The 26,957-nt window shown below is 41.7% G+C and overlaps 1 protein-coding gene across 2 annotated transcripts; it reads right to left on the reverse strand.

Moving 5' to 3' along the window:
- Positions 1 to 6,759: 6,759 nt before the first annotated feature.
- On the reverse strand, positions 6,760 to 26,867 carry RFC2 (replication factor C subunit 2). Of its 2 annotated transcripts, none has more exons than XM_073665158.1 (11): positions 26,509 to 26,867; positions 24,307 to 24,376; positions 21,109 to 21,150; positions 20,918 to 21,024; positions 19,576 to 19,677; positions 15,853 to 15,953; positions 15,605 to 15,762; positions 8,791 to 8,856; positions 8,427 to 8,507; positions 8,035 to 8,148; positions 6,760 to 6,978 (listed from the first exon to the last, which is right to left on the reverse strand). In XM_073665158.1, exons 1-11 carry the CDS (start codon positions 26,589 to 26,591, stop codon positions 6,868 to 6,870), a joined length of 1,035 nt encoding a protein of 344 aa, XP_073521259.1. In that variant the 5' UTR covers positions 26,592 to 26,867; the 3' UTR covers positions 6,760 to 6,867. The 2 variants fall into 2 exon arrangements, with proteins under 2 accessions (XP_073521259.1, XP_073521261.1); XM_073665160.1 differs by lacking the exon at positions 26,509 to 26,867 and adding an exon at positions 26,363 to 26,501.
- Between the last annotated feature and the right edge of the window lie 90 nt (positions 26,868 to 26,957).

The following is a 26,957-nucleotide window of genomic DNA, read 5'->3' on the forward strand; positions in this document are numbered from 1 at the left end:
TCCTGCACTAGTTGGGAGAGATAATTATCCTTAATATTTGTCAAGAACCTTTTTCCTTTCTGAGATCTACAGGTTTCTGTTTCCCAGTCAATATCCGGGTAGTTGAAATCCCCCATTACAATCACTTCATTATGTTTTGCTACTTTGTCTATTTGTCCTAATAGCAGATTCTCATTCTCCTCTGTTATATTTGGTGGCTTATAGCAGACCCCCAGTAATATTTTATTATTATTTTTTGCCCCCTCTATCTCTACCCACATGGACTCGACCCCCTCTTCTCCCTCTCCTATATCTTCCCTTAGTCTGGGCTTTAGACATGACTTTACATATAAGCAGACTCCTCCGCCTTTCCCCTGTTTCCGGTCCCTTCTAAATAAACTATAATCTAATAAATTTACCGCCCAGTCGTAGCTATCGTTTAGCCAAGTCTCTGTTATACCTACGATGTCATACCTCTCCTCCGATATAAGCGCCCGCAGCTCATCCGCCTTATTGGTCAGGCTTCTTGCGTTGGTCAGCATGCAAGATAAAACTTTGGGGTTATTTAGCATCCTATTCTTTTCTAACGATCTAACTGTACTATCCCCACCCCCCTCTCCACCCTCATTATATTCACTTCTCCCCTTCCCCCTTGCTTGCCTCACATCCCACCTATTTCCTTGGTCCCCCCCCCGTCTCTAGTTTAAAAACTCCTCCAACCTATTAGCCATCTTCTTCCCCAGCACCGCTGCACCCTCCCCATCAACCTGTAAGAAGGGAGAACAAGCATCTATGGGGGGGAAATAGAAAATTCTTCTTATTTGAAAGGGTAGCTTAGTAAACATTTGTACCATTTTGCAGATGAAGCAACACAAGCAGAAGAGGTAGAGCATACAAAAAGGTAAGAAACCAAAAAGTAATAAGCGAAAAGGTGGGGAGGGGGGCGTCGTGGAAACATAGTGCAGCCTGCGAGGCTTGTGATACATTACATCCTAGTACAGCAGGGACGGTAACAAGCAAAGTTGCAGGTTGAAAGAGACTAGATGGAAATTAAAAAGAAAATCAGTTTGTAGAATGTATGGTATGTAGGCACTAAGGAACATGGGTAATATTTTTTTCTTTTAAAGAGACATTTTTTATGAAAACAGAAAACCACCTTTAACTTTGCATTGTAACATATTTCACTGTCTTTTAGTGAAATGCTACATCAACACTAGGGTTACACGTCTGGCACCCCACAACAGATTTTATTGAAACTGCTTGAACTTGTACTACGCCATAATTTCTTCCTTTTTAATGGCAAATACGAATTTAGGGGTACAGCAATGGAGAGCCCCTGTGCCCCCCACATACACTAACCTACTCCTAGGCTGGTGGGAGGATACCGTAGTGTTTTAGGATGAGGAGGTCATCTGATTAAGAGATATCCCTAAGGGAGTTTCTCCGATTGCAGAGGAATTGCGAATTGCTCCTCTTTGATGGATAGCGAACCTGATGTATCGCTTCTCTATACTCTGGCGTGCACTTTACAGTGGTGAAATGCATTTGCGACCCAGCGGTCATGGTTTTGCTTATGGCATTACTCCGGACATACGTCACCTTCCAGCGCTAGCGAAAGTGACATCACTCCCGGCGGGCAAATTTTGGTGGTTATGCATAAATCATCTTGCCTCATCGCGGCCACAAGGTTAGATGTCACATTGTTAGTACTTCTCCTTTCATGTCTGACTCTACGACACAGGTAGTCCCCTGATGAACCCTGGGAATTACTTTGGGAGGGGGTGTCAAGTGGGGGGGGGGGTGATGCGTAGGGCCATGGGATTGTGACCTCTGGAACCTATGAAGTACTTCATCATGCCACGTATGGTGTTTGCGAGGCAATTTTTTTTATCCTTTTTCCTGGGATGTGTTTGGTTAGTTCACTGGGGCATTTGAGTGTCCATTTGGATGCTTAAAAGGAAAGTATTGTATTTTGACTTGATTTTCCTTTAATTTTACCCTATTCCTAGGAAGGTGTGCATCTATGTGTTGCACATGGTGTCATAGAGAGAATGTTTTTAAGGGTATATAGGCTCATTCGAGATTGAGGGGGGGTGCCATTTTGTGCATTTAGGGTTCCAACTTGGGTACTTCTGTCCCTATTGTCTTTTTTTGTCCCTGCTACTAAGCACCTCTCTTATAGAAGTAATTCTGAGTGACTTTTCTTGTTTTTAAGGCATATCTAATAAGTTAAGTTTTGTTTGTGCTGATGGTTTACTGTAATTGGACCCCTTTCTATATATACATTTCTAAGCAACATGGGTAACAGTGACTTTTTTTTTTTTTTTAAACACATTTTTATGAAAACCCCTTTAACATTGAATTTTTGTGTTTGTTTGTATAGGGCTAGAAAAATAAGAAGTCTTGAAAACAAAGGCATTCTAACATCTTCTGTCTAGCAAAACAGTATAATTGTCAAAAGTTGTGTATACTGTACACCTTTAGAGTGAATAGGTCAATCAGTTCCCAATTTCTATTATCAAGACTACAGAAAGTAGAAACAAAGATGGATATATACAAAGAACAAAACAACTCTAAGATACACTACCGTACATTTTCATGTAAATTATTAGTCCCAAAACTGGAGGAAAAATCATGCAATGCAGCAAAGGAAGAAAATGAAATCTTGCATGATAGGATTGCGGTTATATTTTGCTTCAGCTCAAGTTGCATTGTGTTGTCACATGATTTGTTACCACTGTATGGGTGAACCAATGTATTAAAATTATATATAAAATCAAGAATTTTTCATGGCATTGTTGATTTTAGTAAATCAGTTTTATTATAGGAAATAGAAACTCTAGTTCAGAACACTTCTACCCTTTGGGCTATGATCATATGAAGCACCACTAAAAGCTATGATGTTTCAGAGATCTCAGGCACACGTTTTTTTTGTTTTTTTTTATTCCTGACTTGAATTTGAGAACGGCAGCATTTCTGAAGTCTGCAGCACGTCAATTCTTTCAGTATTTTTTGGTGCATAAAACTAACTTTATTGAACATGTGCCGTAGGCAAAACACACATGTAATCCGCAACCAAAAATACGCTGCAAAAAATATAACAAAAACACTGACAAATTTGCATAGTTTGTTGAAGTACATTTGCAATCTCCCCTCGGAGGGATTTTATGTACACCAGAATTTTTGGCACATTTTTTGTGCCATATTGCAAAAGTGTAGTTACTTACCGGTAACGAAATTTCTCGGAACCCATGACGGCACCACGGAGAGAGGGGATCCGCCCTTCAAGGACAGGAAACCTACAGATAAAAAGGGCGGCACCTCTCTCCCGCATCAGTTGGTTTACAGAGCACCGAGAGGACCGCCAGGTTAGTAACACCAAATATGGCATTTTTATTTATATATATTAAATATGTATTTTTTTTATTTATTTATTTTTTTCCCAGACACACCCTGTGACTAAACAAACAGGTAGTAACGATTGTGCACACCCATGTGTAAGAAAAAAAGGGGGAGGGAATGTACGGGTGCCGTCATGGGTTCCAAGAAATTTCGTTACCGATAAGAAACTACTCTTTCTCTTTCCCCATGACGGCACCACAGAGATTGCAGAGCAGTGGAGATTAGGGAGGGACCACCGCTTCCAGAACCCTTCTGCCAAAGGTAAGATCTGAAGACGATGTTAGATCCAGCCAGTAGTGTTTAAAGAACGTGGAGGGAGAAGACCAGGTCGCCGCTCTACATATCTGTTCGATTGAAGCTCCGGCCTTCTCCGCCCAGGAGGCTGCCACTGCCGCTGTTTCACCGCTTGAGGAATAAGCCAGGGAAATGGCTTCCCTTATCCACCTCGCCAGGGTTCCCTTGGAAGCTTTCTGTCCCTTCCGAGATCCCTGGAAGCACACAAAAAGAGCCCTGTCCTTCCTACACTCCCGTGTGGCCTCTAAATATTGAATAATGCACCTCCTGACGTCCAAGGTGTGAAGGGCCTCTTTCCCCTTGTTTTTTGGGGCTGCGCAGAAGGAAGGGAGGGTGACCTCCTGTGACCTGTGAAAAAAGGATCCCACCTTAGGAAGGTCGGTCCTAAGCGTCATTCTGTCGTCTAGAATCTGCGTAAAGGGGGGGCCCGCGGATAATGCTTGGATGTCACTAATGCGGCGAGCCGAGGTGAGGGCTACCAGAAGGGACGTCTTAAGGGACAAGATTTTAAGGGACGCTTCCCCTAGTGGTTCAAAGGGGCCTCTGGTCAGGGCTGAAAGAACAAGATTTAAATCCCACAGAGGAGCCTTCCGGGAGGGGTTAGGCCTGGATCTATGAGATGCCCTGATGAACCTGGAGACCCATCTATCCCTTGCCAGGTTGCAGTTATACAGGGCTCCCAGAGCTGCCACCTGAACTTTCAGTGTGCTCGTGGCCAACCCCAGCTCCAACCCCCTCTGAAGGAACTCCAGGATGGTAACCACGGGGGCCTCCCCTACTATATCTGTACCTGCAAAGGAAAGGAATTTCTTCCAAGTTTTCCCGTAGAGCCTAGTAGTTACAGGTTTCCTACTCTGCAGCAAGGTAGAGATTAGATTGGGGGAAAACCCTTTATCCCTCAAGAGTGACCTCTCAAATTCCAAGCTGTCAAGTGCAGGTTTGTTACCTGCGGGTGGAGTACTGGACCCGGAGACAGCAGGTCCGAAACTTCCGGAAGGACCCAGGGGTTGGAGACGGACATGATCCTCAGCCAGGAAAACCAAGGCCTTCTTGGCCAGAAGGGGGCGATCAGGATCACATTCGCCTCGTCTTCCCGGATCTTCCTCAGAACTGCCGGAATGAGAGCAATCGGAGGAAAGGCATATACTAGCTGGTGGTCCCATGGAATCAAAAAAGCGTCTAGTGCTACTGGGTTCCCCCTGGGGTCGATCGAGCAAAACGTGTCCACCTTTTTGTTTTTCCAGTTGGCGAATAGGTCTATAAATGGGATTTCCCAAGCCCTCGTGATCTTTTTGAACACTAGCTGGTTCAGCTCCCATTCGCCCTGTCTCAACTGTTTCCGGCTTAGGAAGTCCGCCGTGACGTTCATTGACCCTTTTATGTGCAGAGCTGATAAGGACTCTAAATTTCTCTCTGCTATGTGGAGGATGGAGCTTGACGCCTGAAGAAGGGAGATGGACCGGGTACCCCCCCTGGTGATTTAGATATGCCACCACTACCCGGTTGTCCGAGGACACTCTCACGTGGGGACCTTTTAACACGTTTAGAAATTCCAAGAGGCCATACTTCACCGCCAGAAGTTCTTTCATGTTGGAGGAAGAACCTTCCACCCCCTTTGCCCAGACCCCCTGAGCCACTAGGTCGTCTAGATGAGCTCCCCCGATGGTGATGGTGAGTGGGGGCGCAGGGGCTGCACCTCCTGGTCACTCATACTGCTGATCTCAATGTATGCCAGGAAGCATTTTCCCATTGCTTCCCTGGCTATTTAAGCTATGCAGGGGACCGCGCCCTCCCCCTCCAACACCGCTGCGGGGAGCACCCCCCTCTGGCCAGGGCACCGCTGTGTCCTACATGTTAGGCCTTTCCCGCGCGCGTTTGAACGCGCCGCTCCCATAGGGATCTGCGGCCGCGTCACTTCCGGGCGCGCGTGGGGGAGCGTCAGCGCGCGCTCACCCACCCAAACCCCGAATCGCTATCCGGCAAGCATGCGGGGCGCGCGCTGCACAAGGCCCTGGTACCCTGGGCCCAGGCCTACTCCAACCCGAGCCCCGGACCCCCTATACTTACTGCTTGGGACCGACGCCACAGGAGACCGCGGCTCAGCTTCGCGTCTCCCTGCCATGCTGGAGGCCCGCTGACCCCAGCTGTGGCGCTTCAGGACACCGCACCAGCCGAGGCAGGGAACCCCCGCTGCCTGAGTCGGACTGGTCGGGCCTGGTAAGTAAAATCTTCTTTCTTCGTTTCTTCAGGATTTTTCATCTGTAGGTCCCTGTCAAGGACAGGAAACAAACTGATGCGGGAGAGAGGTGCCGCCCTTTTTATCTGTAGGTTTCCTGTCCTTGAAGGGCGGATCCCCTCTCTCCGTGGTGCCGTCATGGGGAAAGAGAAATATGCAACTTCTATAACTTAAAGCAGAAAGCCACTGACAAGGTGTGGACTTGAGCTATTCACATATTAGGCTAGGGCTACCCCGTAACTTTGATTGCATTACATGATAATCATAATTTCGCTCCGCGACATTACATTTGATGGTAGTCATCACAGATGTGTTCTGACCTATAACATGGGTCTACAAACCAAAAACCCAGATGGGACCACCCCTTTAACTGCAGTACCAAAAATAATGGGGTACCATTTAGATTTTTGGATCTTGTTTGAATATGACTGCATAGTATAAATAAAAAGAAAAAAAAAAAAAAAAAAGTTATTCATCTACATGTGTCAATAGGTCTTCCAGTTTCCTAAAACAGGGTGTATCCCCAAGAATCAAAACGTGAATATTAATATGGCACAGATTGCCATTCTACTGAACAGTTTCACAAGTTCCAGTGATTACAATACATGTTAAATTACAATCACCAGGTATGCAATAGGCTTTTTCATTGATAACTTTTCCTTACTGCATATTGCACCAAACAAAATGTATGAACTAGTTAGGATAATGGTGAGAAGAAAAAAAAAAACACTAAATCAGTGGTATTTAAGAGTAAAAATGTTATCCACCACATGACTTGTCACTGTTAAATGGCAAACAATTACACATTTTCCAAATATGTTTTCTTGAAAATAATAACTACAACTAAATACTTGAAAAGTGAAAACATTTATGGAGATGTACATTATACAGCAGAAAAGTAAGTCTAAAATGCAACTTAATATTTGTATTAAACAGCCGAAGTGAAATATACATATTTATGAGCTTGTAGGCATCGCAGTCTTCTGACACAGTCGTGCTAGGAGTCCAGCCATCTGTAGTAAAGAATTCACACCCTCTGCAACTTTCATGTGCGTGTAACCAATTTCCTGAAACACACAGATATGGGTCAGTAGATTTACAAGCAATGCAACAAACTTAAAACCATCTTCATGCAAGCTCAAATGTCAGAAATTCTAGGACTTCTATATTTTCATGTGCACATTACTGTTTAGAAAAGGTAAAACAAATTACATGAAAATGCTTTAAAATGAAAAATTTAGTTTTGTTTTTTTTTATTATTATTCTCACCTCCCCACCAGCTAGTCATAGTCACATAGAAACACTACAGTCGAGGCTTAGTTGGACATTGTACAAATCACAGTGATTTCAGCACATAAACTCTAATGTTAATAGATTTTCTGCAGTATAAATACAGCCCCAGATTTATTGGAAGACAGTCTCTTAACTGTTGTACTGTGGTCCTTACAATGTACATCAAGACAGTTTACTTTATGTTGAGGTTACTGGTGTGAGGCTAATCTTTAACACTGCAACATATTCAGTCATTATAATAACTGTGGACTCAAGCATCAATGTTCATCACATGTACAGAAGTTAGGGTGTCGCTTATACCCAAGAAACATACTAAGCTGTAGTTCTAGCACACTACTAATAGTGTCTATTTAGGTCTTTAATCTGCAATATAAGGTGTGGGGCTGAACTAGTGTAATGCAAGTTTAAAGAGCACCAATCACGTCAAAAACGCTATTTATGTGCAGATGTAGGATGGATCTGAAGGTAAATAGTGTTTCGATGCTGCTTGGCCGCCTTACTGAAAGTGTGGCTACTGGGAGAAAATGAAGTCGCTCATTTCAGTCATATGGGCGTGCATGGAACGAGTCAGTCATCGCTCACTGTACTGTGTACATTTGGCTCTGTATAGATGTGCTACACAGCAAGCTATATATCCCCTGACAGCAGCTCCCAGGAGGAAGCAAGTTCATTTTCTCCCAGTAGCTGCACTTTCAGTAAGGCAGCATTTGAACGCTATGTACCTGCATACTGACTCCATATCTGCAGGCGAAGATTGTTTTTGAGTTGACATGTTCCTTTTAAAAAAAATTAAATTCCCTTTAAATTAACACTTGTGGAAGGTGGGATACCTTAATAAACTCTAGCTTGAGATACTCTGGCATCTGGAACGTCTTACAGACCCTGAAGATGTTGCCTATAATATCTTCTGGCGAGTACCCAAGTTTCCAAAGATGAGCTATAATCTGTAAAGTGAGAAATATACAATATTTTTTGTTAATTTACCGTATGCATGACATAAGTTGAGGTTTTAACTTCCGTAGTAACAAATATGGATAGATTCAGGCACGGGACAATGTGAAGTGTCCAAAATACTTCAGTGTAAGTAAATATAAACTTATTTTCCCTCATAGTCATTACAGTTAGCATCCTCAGACTTCACATGAATAAAAAGCAAGATAACTGCAGTGGATTAGAACGGCCAGCTTTTATATATATATAAAAAAAAACACACACAACAAACCTTGTATGCTTCATCTATGTTTGCATTCACACAATGCTGCAACATTTCTTTCACCAATAACGGATGTGGTTCGTCACAAACCTGAATGATAGGAAATAGCTTTCTCAGATTTTCTGTTAAAGTCCAATGTCTTATTAATATAAAAATGGAACAAGTCACATCGCAGCTTCACTAAAACGGTCACATTTTTAGGTTCAGCAAATCTTCGCCACAACTTATTCATATTTTAAAAATCTTCCAAGTACGGCAATAACAGAAAATTAAATGATTCAATTCTTTTTTATCTTTTAAAGAGAAAGAAAGCAAAATATGCAATGACACTAGAGAAATGTTTTCCCCTTTACAATCACTAGAAAATACCTGCCTTAAAAACATTTGTACTGTTTACAACTTCAAATCCTGCATGTGTGGACTGCAAGTTATTCAGGGCCTAGAAAAAGGAGGAAAAATAAATAAATTAGGACCAATAAATATAGGTACAAACAATCAACCTTAAAAAGGGTATTTCCATCTCCAAGATCACATCCCAATATGTAGTAGGTATAATAATAATATTAGTAAATACCTCTAATTAGAAATGTAGTATAGTTCTTCTGATTTGCTAGGTTACCCCATGTGCAGGGCATTGCAGTAGCTTAGATATCCATAGTTATAACCACTCAGTGACAGTTAGCCATGGTTGCGACCACTATTGACTATCTAATCTACTGCAATGCCTGCACATGGGGTAAGCGGCATAGCAAATCAGAAGAACTATACTACATTTCAAATTGGAGGCATTTGCTAATATTATTACACCTAATGACATATTGGGATATGATTCAGAAATAGGTACTCTTTAAAAGGTAATCTGTCAGCAGGTTTTTACTATGTAATCTGAGAGCACAATAATGTAGGAGCAGAGACCCCGATTACAGTGATGTGACACTCTTTTGCCATTTCAACACAAATCAATGTTAATCATTACAGGACAACTTGGAAAGTACAGGATAGTCCAACCATGCCATACAATATACACAGAAAGCTGTGGTGTAAGCAGAGTTATATCACAGCTCAACAACTGAGCTCTGCTTAATCTGCTGCAGAGAAAACGGACCATCATAACTGCTGCACCCTGTATACTAAGTAATATATCTGTAAGAAGTTTGTATGTTCTCCCCACGTTTGTGTGGGTTTCCTCCGGGTTCTCCGGTTTCCTCCCACACTCCAAAGACATACTGATAGGGAATCTAGATTGTGAGCCCCGATGGGGACAGTGATGATCATGTCTGAAGTGCTGTAGAAATAATGGCGCTATTAACACTACCGTTCAAAGGTTTGCGGTACTTTAGAAATTTCATTATTTTTGAAAGAAAAGCACATTTTTTTTCAATGAAACTAACATTAAATGAATCAGAAATACACTCTATACATTGTTAATGTGGTAAATGACTATTCTAGCTGCAAATATCTTGTTTTTAGTGCAATGCCTACATAGGTGTATAGAGGCCCATTTCCAACAACCACCACTCCAGTGTTTAATGGTACATTGTGTTTGCTAACTGTGTAAGAAGGCTAATGGATGTTTAGAAAACCCTTGCACAAGTATGTTAGCCCAGCTGAAAATGGTTTGGCTGATTTGAAAAGCTATAAAATTTACCTTCCTTTGAGCTAGTTGAGAATCTGGAGCATTACATTTGTTTGTTTTGTGAAACTCTCAAAATGGTCAGAAAAAGAGAACTTCATGTGAAACTCGACAGTTTATACTTGTTCTTAGAAATGAAGGCTATTCCATATAAGAAATTGACAAGAAACTGAAGATTTCCTACAACGGTGTGTACTACTCCCTTCAAAGAGCACAAACAGGCTCTAACCAGAGTAGAAAGAAGTGGGAGGCCCCGCTGCACAACTGAGCAACAAGACAATTACATTAGAGTCTCTAGTTTGAGAAATCCACGCCTCACAGCTCCTCAACTGGCAGCTTCATTAAATAGTACACGTAAAACGCCAGTGTCAACGTCTACAGTGAAGAGGCGACTCTGGGATGCTAGCCTTCAGGGCAAAGTGGCAAAGAAAAAGCCATATCTGAGACTGGCTAATAAAAGGAAAAGATTAATATGGGCAAAAGAACACAGACATTAGACAGAGGAAGATTGGAAAAAGTTTTATGGACAGACGAATCAAAGTTTGAGGTGTTTGGATCACACAGAAGAACATTTGTGAGACGAAGAACAACTGAAAAGATGCTGGAAGAGTGCCTGATGCCATCTGTCAAGCATGGTGGAGGTAATGTGATGGTCTGGGGTTGCTTTGGTGCTGGTAAAGTGGGAGATTTGTACAAGGTAAATGGGATTTTGAATAAGGAAGGCCATCACTCCATTTTGCAACGCCATGCCATACCCTGTGGACAGCGCTTGATTGGAGCCAATTTCATCCTACAACAGGACAATGACCCAAAGAACACCTGCAAATTATGCATGACCTGTTTAGGGAAGAAGCAGGCAGCTGGTATTCTATCTGTAATGGAGTGGCCAGCGCAGTCACCATATCTCAACCCGATTCAGCGGTTTAAGAGAGGACCAGTGGATAAAAAGTTGTAGGTCAGGTAGATTACAGCCTATTATTGTAATATACAGTACAGACCAAAAGTTTGGACACACCTTCTCATTTAAAGATTTTTCTGTATTTTCATGACTTTGAAAATTGTACATTCATACTGAAGGCATCAAAACTATGAATTAACACATGTGGAATTATATACTTAACAAAAAAGTGTGAAACAACTGAAAATATGTCTTATATTCTAGGTTCTTCAAAGTAGCCACCTTTTGCTTTGATGACTGCTTTGCACACTCTTGGCATTCTCTTGATGAGCTTCAAGAGGTAGTCACCGGAAATGGTCTTCCAACAATCTTGAAGGAGTTCCCAGAGATGCTTAGCACTTCTTGGCCCTTTTGCCTTCACTCTGCGGTCCAGCTCACCCCAAACCATCTCGATTGGGTTCAGGTCTGGTGACTGTGGAGGCCAGGTCATCTGGCGTAGCACCCCATCACTCTCCTCCTTGGTCAAATAGCCCTTACACAGCCTGGAGGTGTATTTGGGGTCATTGTCCTGTTGAAAAATAAATGATGGTCCAACTAAACGCAAACCGGATGGAATAGCATGCCGCTGCAAGATGCTGTGGTAGCCATGCTGGTTCAGTATGCCTTCAATTTTGAATAAATCCCCAACAGTGTCACCAGCAAAGCACCCCCACACCATCACACCTCCTCCTCCATGCTTCACGGTGGGAACCAGGCATGTAGAGTCCATCCGTTCACCTTTTCTGCGTCGCACAAAGACACGGTGGTTGGAACCAAAGATCTCAAATTTGGACTCATCAGACCAAAGCACAGATTTCCACTGGTCTAATGTCAATTCCTTGTGTTCTTTAGCCCAAACAAGTCTCTTCTGTTTGTTGCCTGTACTAAGCAGTGGTTTCCTAGCAGCTATTTTACCATGAAGGCCTGCTGCACAAAGTCTCCTCTTAACAGTTGTTGTAGAGATGTGTCTGCTGCTAGAACTCTGTGTGGCATTGACCTGGTCTCTAATCTGAGCTGCTGTTAACCTGCGATTTCTGAGGCTGGTGACTCGGATAAACTTATCCTCAGAAGCAGAGGTGACTCTTGGTCTTCCTTTCCTGGGGCAGTCCTCATGTGAGCCAGTTTCTTTACAGAACTTGATGGTTTTTGCAACTGCACTTGGGGACACTTTCAAAGTTTTCCCAATTTTTCGGACTGACTGACCTTCATTTCTTAAAGTAATGATGGCCACTCGTTTTTCTTTACTTAGAATTTGTATTATGGCAAGAAAAAAGCAGCTAACAGTCTATTCAGTAGGACTATCAGCGGTGTATCCACCAGACTTCTGCACAACACAACTGATGGTCCCAACCCCATTTATAAGGCAAGAAATCCCACTTATTAAACGTGACAGGGCACACCTGTGAAGTGAAAACCATTTCCGGTGACTACCTCTTGAAGCTCATCAAGAGAATGCCAAGAGTGTGCAAAGCAGTCATCAAAGCAAAAGGTGGCTACTTTGAAGAACCTAGAATATAAGACATATTTCCAGTTGTTTCACTCTTTTTTGTTAAGTATATAATTCCACATGTGTTAATTCATAGTTTTGATGCCTTCAGTGTGAATGTACAATTTTCATAGTCATGAAAATACAGAAAAATCTTTAAATGAGAAGGTGTGTCCAAACTTTTGGTTTGTACTGTACATCTGTACATCTTCCAATGCCCATCAAGCGGTAAAACAGGACTATTCATGCTATCCCTTTTACAAATCCTTGAGAATATGCTGTCACATCCAGGTCTTATTTCTACTGAAGAAATGCCCTGTGTCAGATCAGGACTAGTGATGAGCAAGTATGTTTTGTTAACCCTTTCGGCGAGTATACTCGGCAGAGCACCGAGTATTTACAGCTGCTCGGTGATGTGTTTGAATCACTCCCGTGTGCATGATTTGTGACTGTTTGACAGCTTTGATACATGTGAGGAATGTCTGCTTCTTACACATTCCTCACATGTATTAAAACTGTCGCAAATCATGCACATGGGAGTGATTCAAACATATCACCAAGCAGCTATAAATACTCGGTGCTCAGCGGAGCATACTCGGTGAAAGGGTTAACAAAACATACTCACTCATCACTAATCAGGACATCTGTCTAGCCTGTGACTTAGGCAGACATAAGTGGAAAATCTGAACTATGTATATCCTGAGCTTTTTTTTTTTTTTTTTTTTTTTAAAGCAGGTTTTCTGCTTTTCATGCTCTGCTTAGCACCATCTTTAAGACATAACTACATTTGATTTCACAAAAATTCTTTGATGCAAAATTGCATGGAGGTGTCAACTGAAAACCTGAGTGGTATTTTCACAATATGCTTGGTGTCTAGTTTCAGATAATCATTCTTTAAATGTATTTTTTTTCTGTTTTAGAATGCAGGTAGTGTTTCTCAAAAAAGTAAAAAAAATTGTCCCGCATCAAAAGGATTATTGGATATGGACACTTTATTGTTCATTTGCTATTTAAATGTAAAATAAAAAGCCTTGTTTAAATGAAAACGTACCGACTTTAATCAGTGGGCTAGATCCTTTCTTCTTCTGTTTTTGGTTGGTCATCCATTTTTGCACAGAAAAGCAAAAAAATCCTTATAAAAGGTTTTTCAAGCTCCACTAAGCAATCAGTCAGTGAAAATCAAGCAGCACACTGATGGTACATTTGTACTGTCCGTTTTTTTGTTTTTTTTTTAGCCAACCAATTCACATGAATGGATGCATACAATCCACAAATTGGACCAAAATGGAACATGCCCTTATGCAGACCATCAGTCAGTACACAAGAAAAACTGACATGCAAAGCAATCTGAAGACGTGGCAACTGGGAGAGCATCAAACACGACAGGCCAAACTGCAGACGGGGAAGAAAGCATGCACACAACACACGCCTGTAATCAAGTTGAGGGGAGAGTTTACACATGCTAAGCATTAAATATGGTCTTTCAGCACAATGGTCAGATGATCCTTCATGAACTGTGGGAGAGATCAGTACAGGAGTAAAGTGGAGCTGATACATGTACAGTGGCTTTCAAAAGTATTTACCCCCTTGGCTTTTTACCAACTCTGTTATATTACAACCCGTGTTAAAATATGTTTGTAATCCAATTTGAGTGTGATGCATCAACACTAAATAATCTTAGTTAGTGAAGTGAGAAAAATATAGGCATAAATTTAATTTATGAGCTCACATAACTAAAAATTGGCATCGGCATATGTATTCACCCATTTTGTAATGAAACCCCTAAAAATTTCTGGTGCAAGTAATTGCACCACAATAAGCTGCACACTCCATAGAGGTGGCCTTTATGAAGAGTGGGCAGAAAAAAGCCTTTACTTACATACAAAAGTTGTACGGCAAAAGACACGTGGGAGACTCCCCAAATGTATGGAGGAAGGTGCTGTGGTCAGATGAGACCAAAATTTAACTTTTGGGCCAAGGTAAATGCCATGACTGGCACCAAACCAACAAAGGTCATCACTCCAAGAACAGGATGGTTTTCGGCAGCAGGGAAAGGGAAAACGGTTTGAGTCAAGGGGAAGATGGATGGTGCTAAATACAGGGACATTCTTGAGCCAAACTTGTTTCAGTCTGTCAGTGATTTGAGACTGGGACGGAGGTTCACCTTCCAACTAGACAATGACCAAAAGCACACTGCTAAAGCAACACTTGAGTGGTTTAAAAAGGGGAAACGTGTAAATGTTTTGGCGTGGCATAGTCAAAGTGCAGACCTTAATCCAATTGAGAATCAGTGGTCAGACTTGAAGATTGCTGTTCACCAGAGGAAACTATCCAACTTGAAGGAGCTGGAACAGTTTTGCCTTTAGGTATGGGCAAAAATCCCAGAGGCAAGGATGTGGAAAGCTCATAGCGACTTATCCAAAGCGACTTGTAGCTGTAATTGCAGCAAAAGGAGGCTCAACAAAGTACTGACTTTCAGCAGGGCTGTGGAGTCGGTAAGAGAAACTTCAAACTCCACGACTCCCTCATACATGGCTCATGTTTAAGTGATAAATTTACTGTAGCACAGATTCATCTCAGCTAAAAGTCTAGACCCTTAGATCAGGAATAGGACAGACATTTATAGGACACTTAATAACTTTTTATGGAAAAATATTCCCCACAAACTGCATTGAATTACTGTACCCAATTTATTATATATTTTAGGAGTCGGAGTATGTACATTTTATACCGACTCCACAGCCCTGCTTTAGGGGGGGTGAATAGCTATGCGTACTGATGTTTTCAGTTACTTTGTCCTATTTGTTGTTTGCGTCACAATAAAAAGAAAATCAAATGTTCACAGTTGTAGGCATGTTCTTTACATGAACTCATGCAAACCCTCAAAAAAGCCAAGGGGGATGACTCCGACTGACATTCAGCATTTTTTACTGGGTGGCACTTCCCAAAACGTACAGACTGGATGAAGATTGCAGCCTGAACCTTTCATCTTAAAATGTGCAATTTTTTTAACTCAATGATACCACTAATAAATGAAAAAGAATCATCTTTCCATGCTAAGGTGTTCATAGCCTTATAGATAGAACCACAGTCACAGGTGTTAGACATTTACTCACACCCCAATTTAGTACCTGTCTCATGTCTCCTTGTGCAGTAAATACAATGGCCTCAAGACCATCATCTGTGCACTGAACTTTCTCTTTTTCCACCACGGTCATCAACCTGGCAAGAACCTGTGCATCAGTTAATTTTGTGTATCGGAGAACAGCACACCGGGACTGGATAGGCTCTGACGAGATAAGGTAAAAAAGTATAAGAACAGCACAAGTAACCAAATTAATCAGGAAACTAGATGCACCCCAAAAGTATGCAAAACTACCTATAATTTTATCAGAGGCATTGCAGGCCAATGCAAAACGTGTCGTTTTCGAGTAAATTTCCATCGTTCTCCTTAAAGCTTGCTGGGCTCCGTCTGTCATGCTATATAGATCAAGAAAAAGAAAGCATTTAAGCTAAGAGAATTATTTGAAGAGTATTAGTATAGATTACAACAACAATTAGTCAAGTGAAAAAAAAAAAAACACAAAAAAAGTTATATATATTATATACGTATGGTTTTCCATAACACTTTTGTGTTCAGCATAAATTATGTTTAACAGAAACGGTCTTTTGGGTGAAAACGTTAAATTGCATGCTGGAAAGCTACCCTGCCCTAGAAGCCTTTCTGTGCACCCCATGTCAGAACAGAATTTAAAAAAGTGCAATGTATAATCAGATCTTTCCATGTTACAAAGAGGACTGAAAAGCTTGCATCACTGAGAAAGTTTTGATTTATAGTTTGAGTATGCATGAGAGTTGATATGTATGCCACCCAGTAAGTCATATGCTTGCGTATATAGTCTAGCTCATGGTAGCAGGACCTAGAAAAGTGTTCTAGACAGTGTACCACCATTTTCCAAGGCTCTGTCACCTGAGGCTGTTTCCCTGCCCATCACCAGCCTCTTTAGCTTCATTGATTGTGCACCGTCTGATTGCCTTGCCTGAAGTCACACAGTAAGCTAAACAGATTGGTGCTGAGAGAGGATATAAGCGCAGGAGGCAAGGGCTCAGAAGTGATTGATCACGCCCAGAGCACTAAAATATTAATTTGTATATGAAGTATAATGCTAATTTCTTGGAAATGCAGCAAAAGATTGAAATGTTAATCTATTAACATTTTTACATCTGCCAAGACCTGCATGCCCATATATGTGGTTTATGGGGGGGCGGAGATGGGAGTAGGAGCTTGACATTACTGAGATTCCCTTTAAAGGAGGACCTTTTCACAATAATTTTGATTTAAACTATACAGGTTTACTCTTTCCCCCTTGTATGACGTTGCCCAATCATAAGACATTTTTACATGAGTTCACCCAGTATATTTTTATAACCCAGCAAAAAACAGAAGTGACCGTTAAATTAATAACACTTTATTAGAAATCGTTCTTAAAACATAATTAAAGATCAAGAAAAAGGTACTGGAAAATAAGAAGAGCTGGAGCTCCAATTAATTAATTGTACTAGCAATACAGGCAACCAGAAAAAAGAAACTTATTGTCTTATTTACACTACTACAACCAGCAGAGCAGATAACTAATGACTTTCACCTGTGGAAATAGGATTTATACAACTGCCTGTAAAATGGCAGCTTAAATTAAATCAAATAGCTGTGAAAAGTGATCAGAATTATAAGGAGCTAGATGGTCTTAATATTTCATGCTATTTATAAATACTTGATGGTGCTCAAGAAATGACATAGTAGACAGTAATAGTTAAATCTGACCAGCATAGTAAGTTGTAGTAGTTAAATCTGACCAGCAGATGGCATAGTTTTTGCAACTATAGAGAACATATATTAGTAAACCAAGTACAAGGTGACAGTATCAACACCAAATAGCCTCAATATTATTCACATAACCAAGGTAGATCATATAATTATGACAACAACCTATGATATTTAAGCATTATAAATGTAAAGGGCATTAACACATGCCATATAAGATGCTGCTCAAGAATCAACAAAATCAGCCTGGTAGCATATCCTTAATTACACAGATGTTTTAAAGTGCTTTGGTATATAGATAATACGGACTACTCGAATACACAACTTCTGACCCTTTTAAAGCAAAACGTCTATTGGCAAAAAATTGTTTTTACCTGTTTAAAAGGGTTGCCCAGTCAAAACTGATAAGTTTGCAGTCACTCTGTGTGACTGCAGACTAATGAATCCGCTAGTGAAGGCACTGTGCGCTGCGGGGATTCACCGTTTTCAGACTCGGTAACGGAGGGTATGTATGTGTTATATAAACCCCCGGCCAGTGGGTGTGCCCTTGCTCTCCATACACTTGTATTGAGCGAGGCGGCGCCGACTGGCCGGCGATATGTACAATTTCTACATACCCCTCTGGTCCTGGGTCTGAAACCGGCGAAGCCAAGCAGCGCACAGTGTGTGCACTGGGGGGATTCATAAGTCCACTGTCACACAGAGTGACTGCAGACTTATCACGTTTGACCGAACAACCTCTTTAAGTCAAACGTTAGATAAAGAGGGTATAACTTGAGTTTGCATACCCAAGCAACCAATGCAAACTCAAGTAGCGAGCACTTACACTCAATACTAATGACAACATATTCAATATGACGACCTAATGTTACCAAATTCTCTGTCGTACCTCAGGGTTCAAAATGCTCACTATACCCCCCTTGATAAAATCCTTGAGGGGTCTAATATCCAAAATAAGGTCACATGTGGGGGGTTTCCACTGTTTAGGCAACTTAGAGGTTCTCCAAATGCAGCATTGCGTCCTCTCTTGATTCCAGCCAATTTTGCATTCATAAAGTTACACGAGCCCTGCCATGCGCCCAAACAGTGGTTTTTCCCCACATATGGGGTATCGGCGTGCTCAGGAGAAAATGCACAACAAATTTTGTGTCCATTTTCTCGTTACCCTTGTGAAAATTTAAAAAAAATTTTGAAATAAAATTCTTGTGAAAAAAAAGTTACGTTTATATTTTCTTTCCACATTCCATTAATTCCTGTGAAGCACCTGAAGGGTTAATAAACTTCTTGAATGTGGTCTTGAGCACCTTGAGGGGTGCAGTTTTTAGAATGGTGTCACTTTTGGGTATTTTCTGTCATAAAGACCCCTCAAAGTCACTTCAAATGTGATTTAGTCCCTAAAAAAATGGTTTTATAAATGTTGGAAAAATTAGAAATCGTTGGTCAATTTTTAACCCTTATAACTTTCTAAAAAAGTGCATAAGAATCCAAAGTTTTTTTCACAAATAAACCCAAGACATATTGTAGAAATTGTACCACTATCATGAAGTACAATGTCATGAAAAAAAAAAAAAAACCAACAACCTCAGAATCAGTGGGATCCGTTGAAGCGTTCCAGAGTCATTACCTCAAAGTTTACAGAATTGTAAAATTTGCCATGGTCATTAAGAACATAATTGGCTCTGTCACTAAGGAGTTAAGTAAAGCTGCTTTTTTTTTTTTTTTTTTTTTAATACATCCTGGTATTTTGCAATGACAAAACTTTATTGATACACAGTCATGTGTGGATTATATTCGTTTTTTTAACCTGTGGATTTTCCACATCTAATGCAATCCACACATAAAACTTAGCGTACCCTCAAGAGTTGACATGTTGCAGATTTCAAAAATGCACTGCAGGTCAGTCTACAAAAAAAAAAACAACCTGAACATGACATTTCTATAAATCCCATCCACTTTACTGGAACTGTAAGATGCTCATTTTCTGGGGAGTGAAAATACACAATGTCAAAAACTCATAGTACTATTCAATTAGGTTAGTACTACAATAGAAAGCCATTATGCCTCTACAATACCCGATCTGATACAGGTATGCAAAGGTTTGCAGAAAGGTATTCTCCAAAAAAATAATAATAATATATAACCATACTTGTAAAGTTCGATGAAGCCTGCACTACATGTAGACTGTGAGCCTTATGTGTCCATGAGACCCAAGGGACCAAACATGCTTTGCAAACTAAATACAGATTAATTGGACAAAAAAAAAAAATGGAAGACAAGCACCTGTCAGCCTCATCCAGTATGATAATTTTATGCCGACCTTTTGGAAGCGTAACCTTTTGCTGTGCGAACATTTTTATTTTGTTTCTCACAACATCAATGCCTCTAAAGAAAAGAAATACAACAATTAAAGGTATTTTCTAGACAGTCTAACAGCATTAGAAATTGTTAGCTATTAAAAGTGGAATCAGAACTCCCCAATGCATAATGAAGTACTTTTACAGGAGAAGCCCATCTACCGCTATACGTGGTAAATGCTGGCTATATTACACAGTCGAGCTCCCATCTCTGCAGTCAATCCCGGATAGCACCTTTTAAATAGCGATGTTACCTGTGCTCGAGCACACCAGCTCCCATCCACCCTCTAAAAAAAAGCAATTGCAAGACAACAATGGGCCTGCTGGAGGAACCCATCACTGCCATCCAAGTACTCCTGTGAAGTTTTATAGGAAACTGTGATTTTCACTATATAACGCAATATTGTGTTTTTCAATATATAGTATAAGCAATCAATTGTAGGTTCAAGCTCCCGAAAAGGGACTAGATATAGATATATATATAAATAAATAAGCATTTGGTATTACTGTGTCTGGAAAAGTCGATTCTATCAAGAAAAAATAGAAGGTGTAAAAATAAATAAGTATTATGTTCTTTTAGTCACCATATATCCCTATAAGAAAATACAATACTAAGCAAACAAAACATCATATATGCCCTTAATTAGTATCAATAAAACCATCAAGTTTGTCACGCAAAAAACAAACAAAAAAAAAGCACAAGCCTTCACACAGCTCAAAATGTTAAAAGGACCAGGAAGAATGGCGACAATTTTTTTTTTTTTTTTTCACCATTTAAAAAAACAAAGACAGAACTAACTATGAAAGTTTGTTATCGCTATAATTGTATTGATCTGGAGAATCATACTGCTAGATAAGTTTTACCACACAATGAATGCCTTAAAAACAAAATCAAGAAGCAATAGCAAGGTTGCATTTTTTCACCCTTTCATCCGATTTGGAATTTTTTTCCGTTTTTCAGTACATTATATGGTAAAAGGGTTGGGTTCATTCAACACTACAAGTTCTCACAAAAAGCAAGCCTTGATATGGGTATGTCAATAAAAAAAATAAAGTTATGACCATTGAAAGCAGACATAAACCTAAAGTGCAAAAAGAAAAAAATTGATGTGGAGGCAAGGGGTTAATGTCACTTCAAAGTGACTAGAGATGTTGCATTATAACAAGACACTAAAATGGCAAGCTTTTACGATTAATCAGAACAATCTTTAATCAGTTATCGGAATTATGTACATATGTCTATGGAGAAACTCAGATATTTCACTTACCGATCATTTGAGGCATTGAGTTCCAGAACAGCGTCTTTAAGTGCAGGACCCAGAAGTGCTCGAGCTAAACATAAAATACTTGTGGTTTTGCCAGTTCCTGGAGGACCCTGAACATGGAGCAGAAGACTATTACTTTACCAGATGAGACATTTCTAGAACTCTAAACCAAGAGTGAAAATGCAGATACTTACAGCGATGATGATATTAGGAACATTTCCCTCTCTTGCAAATACCTAGAAAACAAGACATCAAATGAGTGATTCTGCAAAATTTCTCTAAATGTAGGTCATAGACAAAGTAGCAGCAGTAATGCAAAATGATGGAAGTTCAGGTCCATTAAGACAATATGGTAGTTGTGCAGTCAGCGACACTGCAGATCAGGACCATTCATGACAACTTACAGACAAAGTGTGATATTGTTTCTGGGAGAAAGCACACTTTTTTATCTCATTCTTTACCAATGGATAATATGTGTACAGCGCATGCATTAAAATACCCATTGCTGCCTTCTACCATTTCCAGCATGGTCCTCTCCTACAGGATGTGACAGTTCTGACTAGCCGGCTCACAGTCTTAGGGTTCTTTCACACGTCAGTATTTCCAGTACATGTGGTGACAGTTTCCACACGTACCAAAAACACTGACACACGCAGACCCATTCAAATGAATGAGTCTGTGCACATCTCACTGTGTTTTCACAGACCGTGTGTCCGTGTGCGCCACACGGAGACAAGTCTGTTTTTTTTGGGGACACAATCCTTATTTAAGTAGTGAAATTTTTTTTTTGCATTTGTTGCCATTTTCTGAGACCTGTAACGTTCTCATTTTTCGGAATATGTGATTGGGTGAGGGCTTATTTTTTGCACCCTGAGCTGAGCTTTTTTTCACTTTTTACTTTATTTAATAGTCTCCTTAGGAGACTTGAAGCAACAATCGTTGGGTGTCATGACAACCCATCGGCGCCCCGCAATCACATCACAGGAATGCTGCGTGCTCTGCCAGCACGCGTGAAATCCTGCTGTCAGACATTGACAGCGGGATTTAACAGGTTAACAGCACTGCTCCACTCGCGGCTGTTAGGCTACGTTCCCACAAAGAGATTTTGATGCTGCGTATTTTTGAAAAAAAATGCAAGTAACCTATCTTACTTAATGGGTGCAGAAATGGTACATAAAATCTACAACATCAAAAACTCACCAAAAAGGTCATTATGGGAACATAGCATTAAAGGCACATGACAGCTGATTAAATTAGTGGTCATGTACAGGCTCCGACACTGAGCCCTCAAAGTCAGGGACACGACAGACATATGACAAAAATGTACATATGTCGTGAACGGGTTAAAGAAGCACTCCCATCTTTTTTTAATACACACACATATGTAATGATGTAAAGTAGTGCGAGTGTGTTAATATACTGAACTACTTCTGCTCTCTCTGGTGTGCAGCTCCTCTTCACAATGATGTCACCGCTCTGCAGATTCTCCAGGTCACGCTGCGCTCTGCGTGACCTGGAAGTGGCTTTTACCATGTAAACCTATGGAGCATCAGAACAAAGCTCCATAGGCTTTCAATGTAAAAGAATAAATATCAAAGACTGACTGTCATGTCCAAACAGAGAACGTGTGTGAACATGTGGATACTAAGAGTAGCCATCTCCATATATAACTAACAAATAAAGTTGCACTCTAACGCTATAGCATGGAAACATGAAATATATGAAATTGGAATTGCATTACTGCTCTAGATAATAGGAAAAAAAACGAAGATATTTCGTGCATAAATTGGCCAATTCATGCATGCCCAGCAGACAACGAGAAGGCTATCTCCTGTTGCTGGGAACCTATCCTAATGTGAATCCTCTCCTGGGTTGATAGTCTACATCTATATGAGTAGGTAGGATCCCGCTGTGATTAAAGCCACCATAGGCTGATGGGTGGAGAACTCATTCAGAGAGCCTATATATAAATAACAAAAGACTGAATGTCACTTCCAAACAGAAAGCTGGTGTGTACAGGTGCATACTATGAGTAGCCACCTCTATATATAACTAACAATTTCATTTTTTAATGCTATAGTGTTACAGAGTGCAACCTTTTTTCCATTGTAAAAGACTTCCAGCTCACATACAGTGAGCCAGCTAGTCGCAATTGTGGTAATGTCACTGAACAGTGAAGCAGAACGGCGCTGGACACCGGAGAGAGCATCAATAGGTGAGCATGGTAATACACTCAATGCTACATTACATGCACATATTCACATATAAAATAAATGTATAAATCGGAGTGATTCTTTAACAATGCATCAGTGAAAAATGGATGAAACATGGCTGATACACTGAAGTTAGTCTTCTGGGTTTTTATCCATTTTTAATAGACACCCATATAATTAGTGGCCAAGTCTGATCCGCAGAAGAGGATCAGATATGCTCTAAGTCCCACAGTTCTGTTTTTAAAATGCATGTGTATGGATCAATGAATCTTTGAATCCAAGAGATGTCAGAGAAAAAAAAAACAAAAAAAACACAAGCACTGCCATGAACAACAGATGTGTGAATGTAGCCTTATACTGTGAAAGCAACGAACTGTCCACTGTGTAAGCCATCATGTTTGAACTGCAGTCACATGGTGAAGAAGACTGGCAGCACTGGAAACATAAGAAAGCAGTGATGGGTAGTTATCTAAATGCATGCACTGCACATACTACCCATCAGTAGTGATGGGCAAACCAGAACAGTAAAGTTTGGAGTCCGCACCAAACACCTAGTGTTCGAGCACGGACTTCTCCAGGAAGTCCGTGTTACTGTTCGGGTTCGGCAGCCAGAACATCGGCCGTTTCCCACGTTGTCATCTGTGTGACAGCGGGAGAAACAGCGGCTCTGATCGGCGGTAACATTGTTACCGCCAGTCAGAGAGCTGCAGTTCTCATGCTGCGTGTGAGCCAGCAGCTCTGACAGGCATCAGCTGATGAGAGTACTACTCTCATCAGCGTACGCCTGCTGTCTTTGATAGCAGCGAGAGCAGGCGCCACTGATGAGAGTATTTATCAGCCGGCGCCTATGCTATAAATAAATAACGTGGGGGCTCTTCTAGTTTTGATAACCAGCACAGGCAAAACCAACAGCTGCGGGCTGCAGCCCCCAGCTGTATGCTTTATCATGACTGGTTATCAAGAATAGAGGGGTCCCAATGTGGTGCCCCCCCCACCTGTGCGATATTTGGTTTTCAAAATGAATGGTGACATGATGCGACCATTCATGCTGAAAATCAGGGGAGAATGAGCTGCTGCGAGCTGATGACCTGCGGTGACTTCAATGAGACACTAGTGAAACATTAAATATTCAAAGTGGGAATATACACAATGGGAATGTATATAAAATAAATGATTTACCTCAAGCCGGCTAACAGTCTCTTCATTGCCAACTATTTCATTCAGTTTTAATGGTCTGTACTTCTCCACCCTAGGTAAATGAAGCAAACAATACATGTTACTTTGGAGCAATTTTCCGATATTCACTATTCTATCTGTCCAACCTTCTCATTGTATTGTTAGCAACACAGCAGTGACGAACACAGAACAGTATATCCTAAACATCATGTTCGAGCAAGCCTATCTAAAGAGATGCCTATTCTATAACATAGGCACTTGTCAGCATTCCCATTTGGGACATGTAAACTCCAGCGATGCAATTAAAAAAAACACAAAAAAAAACGCTTGAGTGGTGCTTTAAGTGTTGTACACGCCAGTCTTAAAAAAGGGGCGCGTCGCGTCTAGTCAATGGTGTGTGCTTCACCAGAAATGCTACTCCAGTAAGGGATTGGAGTAAGTAATGGCGCAACTTTTGATGAATTCAGCAGCTGAGCACCGCCACGCTCCTCATACTTTGGTGGAAATACCACCGTCTGGCCAAAAGTAACAAACTTTTTGCACAACTACACGTTGCACAGCAATTTTGTGCCTTTTCAATGCGCTGTACGTCAGAAATGGGCCATGCGACCCAATTTCAATCATGTATTAGGACTAATTCACATGATCAGATTTCTCATCTGTATATTACCTGAAGGCCAGGGGTGTTTGCAAATCTATGAGCTAAACTTACAGCCACAAACATAGGAAAGGCCATAGCTCCCAACCGTCCTGGTTTCCGCAGGACTGTCCCTCTTTGAGGGCTCAGCCCCACGTCCCGTCACGGCTCAGCTGTTCTCCCAGCTGTGGAGGGTGGTGAGGCAGGTTGCGACGGCGGAGTAGCAGGCACAGGTAGTAGCCGGCAGCTACAGTTACCAAGTGTGCCCGCTGCTAAAGATGTCAATCGCAGCCGCAGTCTTCCTGCGGGGGCTCTGCGATCCTCTGTGCCCGCTCTTAGAAAGAAAATTCACTCTTCTCTACTCCCATGGGCGTGGAGAAGAGTGAATATTCATTCTCTTTAGTAGCGGGCACAGAGGATCGCAGAGCCGCAGCAGGTGCTGTGTGCGCTATTAAGGAGAATGACTATTCACTCCCCCCATAGTCCCAGCGTGGAGAGGAGTGAATATCCCCACAGCTCACATCGGCATCTGAAAGTGCATGGCAGTGACATCATGCGTTGCTCAGATGATGACATGAGCTGCTGGCAGAACAGGACACAGCGCTGGAGCAGTGGGAAGGAAGGTGAGTATAATTGTTTATTTTATTTAACATGTGTGCAGTGATGGGGGGGCCATGCATACCAAGAATGGGGGTGAGGGCCGTCTGCTGAATGCCCCTTATTACCAGCGCCCCTCTGACAGCTTCTCCTGCCAGGGGAGAAAGAAATGGTAAAATGGGCATGGATTGGGGTGTGGCCAAAATTTGCCACTATGCGCGCTTCAGGATCGGTCACTCTTTCTCTTCTGCAAAAGTTGGGAGGTATGGGGCAGGTTGATTGGAGAGTGATCAGTCAGGTTGGGAGCTGTGGCTGTCTGCTATGCAGTCTTGTGAATTAGATAAGTCAACTAAAACAAGTATATTTCAAACATCCATGTTCATCACCTTTATTATTTATTTTGCTTTCTTTTGTAGCGCCATCACATTATGCAGCGCTTTACAGACATCATCATCGCTGCTCACAATCTACATTCCCTATCTTTGAAGTGTAGGAGGAAACCCACATGCACACAGGAAGACCATACAAACTCCTTGCGGACGTTGTCCATGGTGGGATCTGAATGGCTGCAGTGTTAACCCCTGCACTGCCAGGTTACATGGCTCCTTGCACGGCCCTGTCAGTCCTCCCACCAGGACAGGTCATCTAGAATGCCTACAGATTCTCAGCGGCCTTTATGCCCATATCATGGACAGCTGGGGAACAGTAGATTAGACAAGTGTAGTGGCTGTCCTTATGAGACCCTCTAACTACTATACAGAGACCACCCTTATAAACCTGGAGTAATGTAATACACGTGTGATGCAACAAGCTGGGAGTCACTACCTTTCCCTCAGCTGGAGGACATGTAGTGCTGCAGGGGCAGCCATGACACCTCCTGTGACAGACTGCAGGCAGACACCACAGCAGCAGCAGCAGGACCCACTGCAGTGCACGGCGCCGCCATCTGCAGGACCGCAGCCAACACTCACCAGGGCAGCTCGTACGCTGCAGCCGGCCCCTTGCTCGCCGGTCCCGTGTGTTGCGGCTCTTTATCCTCCATTTCCACCTCCATGTTTATTTCCCGCCGGCGCCACACGAACACAGCGCCGTCATCAGTACGTCATCACAGCGCGCGGCATGCCTGGCGTCTGCGCACTGCGGAGTGACTGAAGCGCAGCCGTGTCTGTTGCGGGAGCCCAGCACGGGGCTGAATCTGCAATATATGGGAAGAGCGCCTCCTTACACAATTCAGAAGCTCGTGTTTCAGGGTGCAGCATTGTATATGGCGCCCTGTGTTATATAAGCGTGCTCTGTGCTATACAGGGAGGCTTAATGCTCTAGCGCGCCCTCTAGCCGCCGTTCTTCCACATGACATGATGGTAGACCCTTGTGCTACACTTTTACCTCACACATCGCAGACTCCTCGTCTGTGTGCACA

This window comes from Phyllobates terribilis, unplaced genomic scaffold (assembly GCF_046119375.1).
Source record: "Phyllobates terribilis strain yellow unplaced genomic scaffold, ASM4611937v1 Scaffold_2__4_contigs__length_985480577, whole genome shotgun sequence".
Taxonomy (NCBI): Eukaryota; Metazoa; Chordata; class Amphibia; order Anura; family Dendrobatidae; genus Phyllobates; species Phyllobates terribilis.

Bases quoted from the DNA above. Each gene is read 5' to 3' on its own strand.
- RFC2 (XM_073665158.1), bottom strand. From the start codon at position 26,591: ATGGAGGTGGAAATGGAGGATAAAGAGCCGCAACACACGGGACCGGCG. The intron at 24,377-26,508 runs GTGAGTGTTGGC...TCATTTACCTAG, and splicing joins GCAGCGTACGAGCTGCCCTG to GGTGGAGAAGTACAGACCAT. The intron at 8,508-8,790 runs GCAGGTATTTTC...CCTATCATTCAG, and splicing joins ACAGTACAAATGTTTTTAAG to GTTTGTGACGAACCACATCC.